Source organism: Rhea americana, unplaced genomic scaffold, assembly GCF_003343005.1.
Source record: "Rhea americana isolate MKP2758 unplaced genomic scaffold, rheAme1 scaffold_65, whole genome shotgun sequence".
Taxonomy (NCBI): Eukaryota; Metazoa; Chordata; class Aves; order Rheiformes; family Rheidae; genus Rhea; species Rhea americana.
Window position 1 is genome coordinate 2,514,735 of NW_028186812.1, and position 15,648 is coordinate 2,530,382.

At 38.3% G+C, this 15,648-nt stretch overlaps 1 protein-coding gene across 3 annotated transcripts in view; it reads right to left on the minus strand.

Annotated features, from left to right (window-relative positions):
* DCLK1 (doublecortin like kinase 1) overlaps positions 1–15,648 on the minus strand; it is a 249,508-nt gene that overhangs the window by 61,866 nt on the left and 171,994 nt on the right. For all 3 annotated transcript variants that reach the window (XM_085320664.1, XM_085320665.1, XM_085320667.1), the window contains exons 4-5: positions 12,812–12,928; positions 2,427–2,521 (exon numbers count right to left, since the gene is read on the minus strand). In XM_085320664.1, the coding sequence (XP_085176790.1) occupies positions 2,427–2,521; positions 12,812–12,928 (212 nt within the window). The remainder of the gene's footprint in view (positions 1–2,426; positions 2,522–12,811; positions 12,929–15,648) is intronic.

Sequence of the window (15,648 nt, forward strand, 5' to 3'; positions counted from 1 at the left end):
TCTTAGGGAACAAACTTTCTCCTGTGGCTGGCTAATCAGCCCTACAGGTCAAGTGGCTGAAGACAATACAAAATGCTCTGGGTTCATACTTGATTTATGACACTATGGTACATAAAATAACTTGTTCTCTAAATAAATATTAAATAAGTATGTACAAAAGATGGCACTAAAGCAAAATAAAGCATTATTTAGACTGCCAACACAAGAAATTTAAGATTAGTAAGCACTGCTTTATGGTTCTTCATACCACAGACTTAGTCATATGAATATACATTATGACCTTTAATGACACAGTCACATGGTTTTGCTCATTCTCTTCACAAGTTAAACATGAAAGGACCTGAATTAAATTCTCAGGGCAATTGTAAAGTTTCCATTCTTTAACTTCTGAGCAGCGGATTTTGCAACCTAAATAATATTGTTTAAATGTATTTTTTACATGAATATATATTAACATATACATTCTTTTGTTTCCAAATATACAAATATATTTTGTCTACAATACACCCTCAAAATAGAAGGCATCATTGTCTTTAACAATGTGATTGTCTGTCTTCCTCTGTGTGACATTTGGGTTAATTCTAGTCCCAGACAAGCATGCCATGTCCCCTACTGAGGTCAATGGGACTTGATATAAATATCTGAGAACAAAATTCAGCTCTTATGCAATGTCTTATCTCTCCAGTAATTTATTTCAGAACTTATTTTCTACACACTTAGCAATGTGGTTATATCACCACTGCACAGCCCTTTACATCTGTAAGACTGCCCTTTAGTGATCCTGTTATATTTCCACACAGGGAACCTGATTAGAAGAGACCCATTTGCCTGCCACTTCACATTTAGGAAACCTTGTGAAAAAACACACCTTGCGTGTAATGGTGCTGACCACATGGTTCCCATTCATCCATCCACAAAGGGTAACAGAAAAACATTTATTCATTGTGGGGATAGAAGCATCAGCAGTGGGGAAGGAAGCTTTAAAGAGTTACCAGTGAAAAGAAAAAGCCTTAAAACAAATGAGAATCYACGATATACTGCTATCATACATCTTAACAAGCACCCTTACATCATCAATGTATAATTCATTTGGAAGACTCTTTCTTCCCTCTTCAACGACTTATTAATGATTCATTCATAAGCCTTGAGAGTAAGAGCAAACAGGTGAGGAAGACATTGCATTCAAAAAGATTTTACCAACTTACCCAACTGAAGCTTTCATCTTTACTGTGTACCAAACAATGAAAAACATGACTATCCCGAGGCTTCAAGCTGACACTCAGTGGCTGATCTTACAGCACAGATCACAGAGTATTYCCAACTCAGCTTCTAAATCTATAAGCAAGTCATGACAGAATCCCCCAGCAGCATCCCARCTTGGGATAAGGCTTGGGCATGCACAATTCCTCTGCTCCTCAGTATCCAAGAGAAAGAAAGAAGGATACACAGGCAAGAAGGGAGTCATGCCATGTTCCAGCTATCCCTGGTCTGGTTATCTGGGGCATCAGGACTGCACCAGCTGCTGAAGTCAGCCACTGTCAATTCTGTGTATAATATCTTACTCTGAGAGACACAAATTATGTCTTTATTTAAAAACTAAAAATGCAAAAAAAAATGTGTTCCAGCTGTGCTTGTAAACAGAAGTCTGGGATACAGAGCACTGCCTTAGGGAAGCTTCATTGAGAACAACTGATCAAGATTTGGAAAATGTTAGAAGAGAAGATAAATAACTGTGTGTCCCGCTGCTTTTGAATAGCTCCCATTAATTAAATCACTGTATACAGCCTTTTTGGTTGAACCAGCAATATTCTATTATATGTTACAGCAGTAACCTAGGTATTAACCATCATTCTAGATGGTTAGGTACACTATCGATTCTCTATATATGACGGTACTGGGAACCTACAGCTATTAACAACTCTGGTCCAGCAAGGTGCCGGAAGAGTCTCCTGTTGCTTTGCTACTGATAATATCTTTACTGTTCAAGGCAATGATATCACAGCTAAATTCCTCAGAGCATTCTTTCACTTTGTTTCAAAATCAGAGCTGTGGTAGGTTTTGCAAATGATATAATGTCTATGGCACATTAAGAAAAAAAAATTTGACAACATCAATATTTTCTTCAGTTGTGAGATGCTTGGAAAACTAAAATAAAAAAAAAAGTTTTGAAAAAATGGGGTAAAACATCCCCCCCCCCTTTTTTTTCTCAAGGATAAACCAATTCTCAGCATATTTAACATTTTGAAGGACACAGGACAGTTGCATTCCACTTAAGAATGTGAAACAAACACAACAAGGATAGTATCCAAGCTCTTCCACCCTGTAATTCTATACACAAGGAACAACTAGGGAAAAGGCTATCTGATAATATGTCAGATGATAATGTCAGATCCTACTCAGCCACCCTCAGAAATCAGTTTCCTTACCCTCTGTTTCCGTAGACTTCCTGGGCTGGTAGGAGATGGGCTTGGAGACTTCCCAGAGCGGGGAGTAGAGAGCTGGCTACCAGGGGTTCCATTCACTAAGAGGACAAACAATTGAGAAAATAAATACAAGGCATTATTAAAACCAAAGAAATGATTAAATCAACATATCTCATTTCTTCTTCTTCTTCTTCTTTTTTTTTTAACAGATTCATTCGCTTTTTTCATGTTTTAAACATTAATTAAGGTAATTCACAAAAGAACTGTTTCCTCAGAGTTTGGAATTTTCATAAAGGAAGTTTTTATAGAGAATCTAAGCAAATAATGAATCTGAAGAGACTGCCTAGTCAATGACAGAGGAACACTATTATGTCTTCTTAAACTGTATTGTTCCTACGCTTCAAAGTGATGCAGATCAAGGTGCTTTGTGCTTATCTTTAACAGACATTTGCTGTATTTAATGCTTTTCCTTCCATTTAGTTTTGGCTTCAAGTGCTACCCACCAAGGATAAAAAGCTGTATTGCTTGCAAGAACAAATCAGCTAATTGCTGTCACTCACCCACTCATTCGAAGAGATTTTTGCATTACTATCTGACCCAAACATCACCTCAGACTTAACTCAAAAGACCTTTCCGGATGCAGATGAACTGGATGTAACATCTCAAGTCTGAGTTACAGCAAGCCATCACTTTTCTCAAATAGATAAGCTCGTTCAAATATGTCAGTGTTTCTCATTTTAGAAGCATCGTTTGCATGCATGTGACATTATCCATTAAATTAACAAAACAACACCAGCAGAGGACAGAATTCTACTACAAAGTAATCACAAAAGAGGCTATCAATGTTCACACTAAAGCACTGAAAGAAATACTACAAAGCGTGTATCACATATATATGTAAATATTCTTTAAACAAGCAACTGTCATATCACAGTCCATATTTGTCAGCATCAGGACAAAAAGAATCAACCATTAGATTCCCAAATTCTGCACCTTAGGAGAATATTTACATACTAGGATATCAACAAAGTATTTGACTTACCTTCTATGAGTTCTAACATGGACAAAATCTTAGTGTTTAACCTGGTAATAGCAAGCAGCAAAATTCCTGCTCTGTACTAAGCCAAGCTGTAGCAAAAATGAGAAGCAGTGGGATTAGTTAAGGATAGCTAGGGCTGTTCACAGAGTGAGCTGAATGCGATGCAGGATTCATAAGCAGAAGCCTTTTCTGCGTAAGCCTGACGTCTTCAGAGCAGCAGTGGGAGGTGCAGGTGCTGTCTTAGGGCTACATCAAAGGTGTCAATTAAGCATAAAGCTGCTGCTTCAGAGTGCTGAGCAACTGCAACCCCCACTCGCATTGCATGGAGCCCCGAAAGCCTAAGCAATGTTATATGCTGTGCACTGAATCATAATGAGGTGCCTTTGGGGGCAATATACCAAATGACTCATCTGAAAATCAAAATGACAATAACTCTTGTAAAACCCTGGCTGACTGGCAATCTAGCAAATGCCGAACTCTTTGGATAATACAGTGGGCATTTTTAATAGATTTTTCTTACTTTTTACATAATATATTAATCTCACTGGCTAATGATACTGGGCCCACATACTATGACAAATAAACACGTACACCTACYACACTACACAGATCAATAAAACACATTACACTGCATAATAAATAATGATCCCTCACCAGTGATTAGGTGCTACAACTCATGAGATCTCCACATCACTTTATGCAAGGCATTGTTTAAGGTAAAGGTGCAATATCTTTGTATAACCATAGGAACAAGAAGAAACAGTAACTGCATTTAAATACGTTGCTTTTATATAGTACCATTTCATTCAGCTAAGCTTAAAATTCACTTTGTACAGAGGACAACAGCTTGTACATATCATCACTGATTCAAATGTACTAAGTGTTGGGGGAGAGTACATGCATATGGACACACTCACTGAAGTTCATACTGCAAAAGGACTCCCAAGGTGTGACCCATAGTACGATCTGTAAGTAATCCCAAATTTGTTATCAATACTTTTGAAAGCATTTAGGAAAAGGTATACAGGAGAACATTAAGAATGAGCTTTCTGGAGTCTCAAACATATAAAGTCTTGAAAGCCTCCTTATAAACAAATATGGTATCATTTAAAAACTAATAATAAAATACTACTATTTACATGAAGCTGCTACTCAAGACTGTTCACTGTAAGTCTAGTGGTCTGTCTTCCCTTTAAATCAAGCAGATTGTCTTAGATCTTGTTATTACTAGGTGAAAATTTAAGATTAACAACTACATTTTAATAAACCTCATAATACAAGGTACCAGATACTGTTCCTCGGAGACTGACTCCTTCCTCATAAATTAGTTTGGCTTAGAATTACTATTCCAATGTTCTGTCCCAAACMCAAAGACTTGAGACCACCAAGAAAAATAGACGAAATAGTGTATTTGACTCTGATCTGCTTCTCACATCAGGTTGATAAGTATCTATTTTAGGTTAAAAAAAAAAGTATATATAACAAACCTCCCAAATTACTCATTTGCACTATTAGAGAGCCCAGAGTGGTCAAGTCAAGTCCCAGGGCTCTCACCAGCATCATTTTTTTTAAGTGACAATTTTTATAGATGTTGTGTTAGTGGTGGCCATCTGTAACATGTGAAATCAGAGCACAGTTAATGGATCATGGCCTTCTAGAGATTTAAGTGGAGTTTGCCCTGAAGCAAGAAGGAGCTCGGTACCTAAATGCTCATACCAGGATATTTGTGAGTACAGAAGGACTTCCTATGGAGGGCTACTTAGGAAACTCTCATATAAAAAAAGAGATGACAACTCGAATTTGGGCATGGGATTCACTTTACTGATCTTTAGGTTTCTATTACGTAGGCTTCTACTTCTAAACTAGTTTTCTAGATCTCACTTTAATCAATGAATAGGTACTGTCAGAGTGAATTATATCATCTGCAAGCAACCATCTAAAATGGATCTGACAAACTGAGTACTAGAACTGTCCACTGTTCTGCCTTGTATACTTTTAAAGTTAAGTGAGATTAATCCAGCCCCTGGTGTCTATTGGATTAGGATATGCTGGCGATTGAAAGAATCATTGAAATTCTCCCAACCTATTAATTTTGGTGGATTTTATACCAGTCCCAGAACTCTAGTAAATAAACTCTGATGACCAAAGTTCATACAGGGTCAGCATTAGAATCAACCTGAACAGGATCTGAGAGATCACAATAGAGAAGAAATAATTCCTAATAAATCCCCAGTCCATTGCAAGGCTCTTCCTTTTGGCCTGTTGATGGCTTGTTGGTCATCTCCAGCCCTAGTTTCTTGAAAATCTTTACACTGAATTTGCAAATAGAGCTGGTGTTAGGTGCTATGGTGCAACAAGAGACTAGACTGATTTGGACCATCTTCCTGAACTCCAATTATGTCCATGACCCCATTCAAACATATGCAGCTCAAGACTGGATAATATGGCTAATAATATGTCAATAACATCTTTAATCTTTAATATATAATAATAATAAGCTTCTGATAAAGTACCATAAAACAGTCTAAGCTGACTAAAACTTCCCTTTCTTGGTGGAATGCATTGTAGYTTGCAGCTGCGCTCTTGTCCACTACCTGCAATGCATGTCTCACTGACCAATGCAGCACATTTCCTAGAGAGAACCCTGATGCAGATAAAGACATATGAAATTAGTAAATCACTGTTGCGATTAATCATTTTATTGAGAGACAAGAGGTTCCTTGTCGCGTTTTATTCATAAAAGGGCAGGGGCCAATGACTTCAGCTTAACACACAGCACTCTTCCATTGTCTCATGGAAAAGATTTATCTGTTCAAAATTTCACAGATGAAATATGTATTAAAAAGCTAAAACAATAAGAAATTTATTGTGGCTAGACTGAGCATATGTATGCACATTCTTAGCTACGAAATCCTTTGCTTACTGTCATCTCTTGCTGAGTCTGGAAGCGTAACAGGATAAGAACCTGTCTTTTTTGTTTGTTTTTGCAGCACCTGTCACACAAATGAAAGTAGAGCACAAAACAGAGCACTAAAGCTGGATACCACCATCTAATGAGATACATGGAAAATAGGTTTCATATGTTTATAAACTAGTGAAAATGTTGTAAATAAAAAGACCTTGACTACATTCCAGCAAATAAATGATTTTGATAGTGTATCATTTTAYTATGTAATAAAAACAAAAGTGAGAAAAGCTGAATTATAGTGTCAAGTGCCAGTCTGAGAAGCTGCCAATGTCAGTGTGTCGTACCAAAATCATACTCTCTTTATAAAACCTGTCTGATGTGTGACCATCTTGTACTCTGTGTACATGTTGGGATGACACTGTGTGTTTACAGAAGTGGTTTGCCAAACACAAAAAAAAAGTATTTATAAAATAGGAGAGAAGAGACCAGGAGAAGGGAATGGTGCAGGCTTTTTTTCAACCACAACTTACTGAAGACTAGGAGAAGAGGTAGTCTAAATTAAAGGATAATTTACAGAAGTCACAATGTGTGTAAGTAATGTCCAGCAACGCTAATTACAAAACAGTGATGCAAGATCCCTGACCTTGTCCCAGTAACTCTCATAGTTTGTCACTTTCATTTTCAGAATAACATTTCTGTGCAAGGAAGATTACATAATTTCACAGGAGCTGAGGAACAAAACATACCTTGCCTTTTCTTTCCCTCTGTGTTTGTATTTTAACTATATGCCATCTCTTAATTTTTGTCTTCATTGCAAAAGAAAGATGGTTTGGCCAGAKCGATGACTAAGAAAGCAGTATCATTATTCTTCTCATTTAAGCCTTTTCTAGGTTCTTCTTTAGTGCGATTAGTTGAGCTATATTCCAGATAGTCAGTATGGCATTCATTTTAACTACTGCTAAACAGTCTTTTTTTATGTTCAGTCTTTGCTAGAGTTTATGCTAGGAAGTTATCCAGATATAAAAAGAACATCTCTCTGTCACTGAAGGTAAAGCTTAACAGACCCACACAGAGCTTTAACCTCATCAGATATTGGCAGATAGGACCAGTTTTGGGTCAGGTTTACACTCCTGTCCCAGCAGCGTCTGATATCTAAGCAAACTTTTAACTAGTCATGCTAAGTCACCAGTACTGCGATAGCCTTGACATACATCCCAAGTAGCAGAGTGCTCAGCACAGACTCTAAAACCTACCCAAGAGGGGAGGTAGATCCTCATCTGCCTGGCCAGTACTGATCTCCATGAGGTGACCACTAACATGCCACCGGCAGTCTGAAGCTGGCACTGAAAAGCAGACTAGGGCTGTAGATATGTTGTAGGCATTGCAGACATGTCTGAGATTCAGAAGACAAGATCCTTCCTTGAAAACACAGTTCCTCAGAATCCAACAGTAACTTTTTGGAACATAAGAAGGTGAGTGAATGCATCCTGTTATTTTTTTCTCTGCATTTTATCAGAATATTTGTGGTATCTTTGAACTTGGCTGCTAATTTCATGTAGTGCATAACCCAGAAAATAGCTACATTTACATAAGACTTAGTGAAAAATCTCTCTTTTGAACTGTTCTGTCTAATTAGAAAGACAAGGATTCTCAAATTAGCCTAAGGGAATGGAGTACCAACTTCAAGGCTGTTTCACTATCTAGTAGTCAACTTTTTAACACTTTAAGAGGGTTAACATCTATATTTCTCTTATTAATTCTTGTTTTTTGTTATAAGCTATGAAATGATAAAACAATTTTTTAATGGTAAATACTAAATATCTTCAATATAAATAAAAAAAAAATAGAAAGAACACAGGATCAAAGTAAAACTGTTTTGGAAATCCCTGGGACTGCAGGATGGCTCCACAACTCCCATGGGTTTGTATTCCTCAGTTCAGGAAAAGTTTTGCTTCAGCACATTTATTAAAAAAACCCCGCCATCTGAGTATATATAATAGTGTGAATAAAAGCATGTGACCATACTGAAGATAATATTATATGTCATATTCCTTGCTTTCAGATCCAAAAGTCAGGTGGCAGAAGAAGGGTTGTTTCTGGTCAGAGGATAGAGGCCTAAGGAGGAGCAAACTAAATGGAAAAATCTTTTTACAAAGGAATGTAKGTATTTCTTTTTCTTCCTGAAATAGCTGAGAARAGTACAAGCATCTGCTCTACAGTTTCAGTAAGATCCATTTCTATATCTTAGAGCACATTTTTTTTAGGGGTTGACTGTCAKGTTTTAGTTTGAAATGTGGCTGCCTGATTTCTTCACCCAGATGCAACTTAAAAGTAAAAAACACACAGCCCTAGATATTACAACCTACTCTATAAATTCTTCACAAACATTCCCTTTGTCACACAGAATATATACGTTATTCCAGTTACTCCTGAAAGACTCCTAAATAACTCTTCTTAACACTAAATCTGAATCACAGTTACAAATAACATCTCAAGGATTTGAAATATTTTGGGAGATAGTTTGAATGGAAGAAGAGGAAAAGAGAAATGAGAGGGAAATAGTTCTGAAGGAGGTGYTCAAACTTAATAGTTATTTTCTTTAAGAGCCAGTCCTGGAAATTAGAGTTTGGATTTCAGAAGCTAAAAAGAGTTCACCTGCATGCAATAACTTTTCTTAATTTAAGGGACTGAAGGTATAACAATTCCAGCTGTCTCAAGCTGTTCTTGATTTGATTAARAATAATGACCATGAGGAAGTAAGGATGGCTTTCGTCAGATCTGTTAGCTCTTCACCTGCACTAAGGCTGTCACCAGTGATGTTAATTGGTAGCTGGACAAAAGCTGACAGCTACTGAATAGCCCTCAGACATTTATAATTTTCAGTCACTGGCAATGGGTTGATATGTGGCTTCCCTGAAATTCTACATCTCTTTTGTGCTATCCTCTCCTGAATAATACTTGATGCCAACAAAAAATATCAAAGTTTTACAGACTTTGCGAATACATCAGAAAAATTAAATAGAGGCAGGATTATCTATGGCACTTGGAACCAGACTTAAGCACTGCCTGCCTGGGAGGTCGTGCTACCCTTCTCTGYTCTTGCTCCCCTGCTTTACTCCTGGTTGCTCTTGTCTGTTCAGGCTGTAAGCATTTTGGAGTGGACAAAACCTCAAATGCATTAGTAAAAATCAGAAAGCAATCCTCCTGCAGTGAGATTTCAGTCTTATTTCTGTGTTAAATAAAAAACTGAACAAAACACAAAATAACGTAGAAGTCTGTCCTTACCACAGAYCTTCCCAGTCAGCCTGTATCTTTTAAGAAAAAGTGTTCTGTGTTTTTATATAAAAATAGGATGYATCCGCCCTCAGAAGCCAGAGAGGCTACCAGGAAAATCTAAACATATTAAAAATATGCTGCACTAAAGAAAAAGGAAAGGAAAAAGCACAGATTGAAGAAGGTGAACACCACCTACAGAAGGACATACTTCCCCCTTAAAAATGTCAATAAATTGTGTAAAAACAGATGCAGCTTTTTTGCTCATTTTAGATTGCATAGCCCAAGGAAGGGTCAGTAGTGTGTCTTCCATTCTCTTCCAGGTTGACACGTTTCCCTTCCCTCAATTTGCCAGAGCACAGATCTGAACCCGCGTGGCACTGAGCCCCAGTGCTGTGCAGCGCTTTGGTGCTTTACCCTTTTGTACTGCTGAGGGTCGTTTCTCCTCAACCCTGCAGCCTGTTGCAGCTCTATCTGTTCCCCCGGGCGGCCAGGGCAGTGTGTCCCAGAGCCTCTGAGGCACTGTTTTTCCCTGGTTCGCATCCAGTTTTCCTGCTGTTCCTCTCAGGGCCTTGCACCTGCAAATCCCAGCAGCACATTCTCTTGGGAAGCAATTGTCACCAGTGAGAGAACCAGCCCTTCTTCTCCCACCCTTTTCCTACCTCTTGGTTGCAGTATCTAGGTTGCAGGAAGGGAGCCAACACCAGGCCTGCACAAAGCTTTACAACCGACCAGTGTGCAGCACCTGCCTCGACCACCATGTGCCCCGATCAGTGCTCACAGCTGCCCCAGTGGGAACAAGCAGCAGGCAGCCTGAGCGGGACCTCACCAAACCTCTRCAGTCACGATGGGAAAGGTGCAGGGAACAGAGAGGTACCTGCTGCACAGGGGACACCCAGAGGAGGATGCCCCTCTGGGGCCCTCTCGTCCCGTCTYCCTGGTGGGCCAAAAGGGAGAGCATTCTCTTTCCCTTTTCTCTCTCTTTTTTTACTTTTTCCCCAAAGTAATTTTCTCTGTTAGACCTCATGTACCCCATCAGCCATGGATCTTGCTGAAAAACCTTCAGGCATGTGAACCTGTCTCAGCATCCTTTGTACAATGCCAGAGGGTGGGATATTTTGGGGCAGAGTATTCCTAATCATGTCTCTTGGAGCCCTTCTATATATATATATGTATATTTTAATTCTGCGGTCAATGAGGGTAGCACTTACCTGAAGTGTTTTTTACCAGCTAAAGGTGGAACTTTCAGACAGCACAATCATGCTGCTTTTACAAGCACTGGAGGGAGACAGGCACCTCCAAAGGGTGAAACTCATCACAGACACTTGGGAATGCCACTAAGAGCCCTTGACGCCCAGGTACCTGACGAGAAGAGGAGGTAAACGGGTCTCTTGAGCACTGGCTGGGACTCTCAGGACTCTTCGCTTGCTCCTGCAAACAGTTGGGGACCACCACCACAAGGCAACACTGAAAACAGAATGCTCTGCACACTAGGGGTGAGGACCTTCAGCAGGATTTTCTTCAGAAGTGGTTTCTAAACATTACTTAATTTATCTTCAAATCATTTTGATAAAATGGTATTGTTCCAAACTTACAGGTGGGAAATACAGACACAGAAATTAAAGAAAAGAAAATCTGACACAACAATTTCCGCAAGCAACTTCAGAAGCTAACGAGATGAATTTGGGGAAATTTGTTGTTCATGCCATTATGAACAGGCCATTCAGAGCAACGGTCCCACTAGCTTCATTTATGAACATTTAGCTTTCCTGAAAATCAGATGCTGAGTGCGTCAAAGTGAGGTTTGATTTAGTTTACTTATCGCTAGAACTTCTGTGTCAAAGAAGGGAAACAGTACTTCAGGATAGTATTTAAATGCTTAAACCAGAAGTCTGTCTACATTTTCTGGCCTCATTTACACATCCACTTCTGTAACAATAAGGAAATGACCCAAAGACAGTACATTAATTCAGTATAAACATGATAAATTCCAACCAGCTATCCTGTGCTGGATGAGACGAAAAATAACGTTAACCGAATGCATTAAAGACTGTACCGTACTGTAGATGCACATAGGAGAGAATTAAGGGTAACTCAAGGTTATCCCATCATGTAGGATTTTTGTCGGCTTTAATAAGCAATTTTGAAATTTTTACAATGTAGTATTTGTATCTAGTCATAGTATTTGTGTCTTTTGACCCATGTGGTTATCCACGTGTATTATCTTGATAAGAGCAAGCAATGATGACTGAACTATGCATTTCTTTTGTGTAGCAAGAATGGGCAGATTTTTTGAAAAGCAGCAAGAGCCACGCAAGAGGAATCACATACTTTCTAATTAGAAACATACACCTCTTTAGATAGCATTTTGTCCTGAGAGGTGCTCTTATTTAGCTTTCTGTCAGGGACACGCTGCCAGTAATGCTTTCTGCCTGCTCTATATCCCTGCTTTTCTCAACTTTCTGCCTCTCTTTTTATGATGTACAAATCTTTACAAAATGATAATTGAGGAGGGCCCTCTGCACATACATGTCTTTGTTTTTCTAACATATATGTATTGCTTATGCTCTCATCAAGGAATCTACTCTTCTTCTAAACTATTTTTTATGTTTATCTCTAATGAAAGAAAATTTCCTCCTAGTAATTTAAAGATGCACTGAAAGCAGTTTGAAAGTACAGAATAAAAATATATATATATACACTTAGCCCTAACAATGTGACAAAGGAGACTCTAATACTGTCTACTATATAAACAATATGAAATTCCTTCATAATCAAAATACAAAAAAAAAATGTGGAAACAACAATTTGCAAATGCAGATTCTATGCAGTGCAGCTCAGTCTACTTTCTACATGGTGTTTATGCAGTTCCTAGTACAGCTCCTCTTTTTGTCAGTCTTTAGGTGCTGGTATAATACTGATACAATGGAAAAAAAAAAGAAAACAACTATGATATTGCCAAAGTACAATTTATAAAACACAGAAGAGTTCTTTTGTATTGGGAAGACACTTCATCTCAGATGCAATTTAGAGAGCAGGTATATTTTTACTGTCAGCTATTTTATGCACACAATGTTTTGCCAGAAATGCAGAATCTTAAGCACTTTGCCAACTGTAGCCAGAGAGATTAGCTATAAATTATTAAGAAACATTTCTTGCTTGCTTTACCTGAGCTGGTAGAGGCAGGAGACTTGCTGCGTCGAGATGGGCCCGGGCTCTTGGTGGTGCTCCTACGTGAAGTTGAAGCTATTTTGGTATAGGAAGTGGATTTCACTACCCGACATTCTAGAAGACAAAGAAACTGCATAAATTAGCAATTAAGAAAGCCAGCAAGATTCTGTAACAGAAATAGCACTGAAAAGCACAAACATTTAGCCCACGCTTTTTTTCATTCATCTTGAGGAGTTTTATGAGAAAATATAAATTCTGTATATACGGCTCCATTAAAATCTAAGTACAGTATGTACCACTGCACAGACAAAAAATTGCTGCAGTATCCTGGACTTTTAGATACCATGGTTACTGCAGGTACTTAAAGACAGTGTAATTTAACAGTGCTGAGACTACACATAAAATTTATTTGCTTTTGAAGATTTCAGCACAAGTAACCTATATTTTTTCAAACGATCCTGTTGCAATGTAAGCATTTTTCTCAGCCTGGGCAGTCYCTTGAAGAAGAACCGGAAGAATGCTTTAATATATCAAAATGTTAAGACTGTACAAGATGACGCAGGTGTCTGTCACTCATGAAAAGTCGCAGGAAAGTGAAGCAGGTTTGTTGCTCCTGCTTAATCCTCTGGTGAGCACCAGCCCACATTGCATGGCACACACAATTCATCACAGGTTGAGGGAAATGGCACCACTTGCTCATAAGAGACAGCAGTAAAATCAATGAAGAGGCGAAATTACCCTCCCACTTGGGAACACTGCAAGATGTTCAGGTTAGAGTTTATATACACCCACACAGCTCTGTAGGCATTCTTGCATTACGCCTGCAAAATGGTTCTTGGCCTGAGGATGAAAGAACTTAGTGTGCATAAAGTTGATGTCTTGCAGTCATAACGGATACTAAATTAATCACCAGACATATTATACAGTCAGGAGAAAAAAAGATTTACACTTCTTAGCCAACATACAATTACAAGTCTGAAGCAATGTTTATACTGCACTCACCTGACARATCAGTATATTTCACTTGTTTAAAAATACATCAATAATCATTTATTTCTATATCAAATTTGTTCCTCACTTTCTTCCTCATGGTTAAAGTTCCTTCAAATTGGTTAAGAGAAATAAATAAGATTTTTTTTTGTCTCCCTAGTCAGAACATACCGTGTACAAGCCTGTACATTATTTAGTCTTCATAGATCATCAGTGGAGCCTGTAACATAGTTTGGACACATTATAGAACAAAGGGAGAAAATTGAGCATAACTAATTAAGTTAAATATATCCACCAGAGAATGATGTCATGAGGTATATTTCTCTTGGCTATCTTAACTGTTTGCATGGCGGCAAGCTGTTGAARGAAATGGAAGTAACAACCGATGCGTTACTACAGGACTGCCCAGCACAGCTGAGAGCAGAGAGTACCAGAGAAAAAGCTCGAGTCTTCCCAGAAAAGCTTTTCTTCTCAAACTCTCACACCTTCCTAATGCCTAGTAGCAGCTAGTTTTTTCTGTTGACACTTTGTGTGAATCATTGATGGCTAATCTCATTTTGTACCCAGCAATGACTTAAAATGGATTAAAAACATGTACTTTGTTGTAAGAGGAAATTATCAACTGAAAACAGGAGGAATCCTATGAGAGCTTTCAATTAGACCCCACTAGGTAACTACTGGAGGAATCTTACACTGATCAATTTGCATAAACTGCTGTTCCAGGAACTGTCTATAAATGTCAAAAGCAAAGAGGTTCTTTACCTTTCTTGTAAATATTTAAAATGATCAAACACATCTGTTTGCTCTCATAATGTTTTTGTTCTTGCAAAATTAATAACTAATCCCAGTGAGGGTCCCTATCCACAATAATCAGTACAAAACATAACTGAACTATTATAATAGTTACTAAACAAAAAGACTAAAAAAGATCAATTCAACAAAGTGAAAACCATCCGACTATACTCATCTGCTTAGTGGGAAAACTTATGAATCTGAAGGAAAAAGCTATCTATTTCTGTAATACACTTTACTATATAAGAAGCTTTCCACTACTTCCACATATAAAGAACATAATACTTACATCCCTTTTTTGTAATTCATGCTATGCACTAAATCTTAACTCTCAGCTCATTACAGTTATAATACTTACTTATTTCTCTCAGCTCATTACAGTTATAATACTTACTTATTTAAGCTCTCTGAATATCTTCTACGCGCACAGAGTAAGAATGAGTTTAGAGATAAGATTCTGCATTAAAATGTGTATTTCCCCTCACAGTGTTGGAAAAGATCATGTGGATATTGGAATGAAAGTAAAGAAGACACATCTAAATGCATAGCCAAGTTATTTTTCTACTCTGCTGATTAAATCCTGTCTAGAAAAATACTCCCATTAGCACTTTTACCCCATTCATTCACAGATGTCAAGAAAACAAATAATAAAAAGTTATCCGTTTTCCCTTCAAGTTTGTCACACATGGGCAAGGAAGATGTGGGTCACCTGAATTGCAGCAGCTAACTGCATCCTGTCACCATCTTCCTCCATCCTCGTCTTGTCTCCTCAGCAAGGTGCTACTGTTTCGGGGGAAGAGGGAGGCTGGGAGCTGGCTTCACCCACCAGGGCAATGGCCACTACTCACTACTGATGGTCTCCTCACAGTGCAAGTGCTCCAGAGTCTCCACCATCATGATGGTCCTTCACTGAACTCCCTCCAGTTTATCAATGTTTTCCGTGAATTGGGGTCAAAACTGGGCATTGTTCTAGATGTGGTCAAACAAGTGCTGAGTAGAAGGGACTAATTAATTCCCTTGCTCTACTGGCTCTGCTCCTGTTAATTCTGACC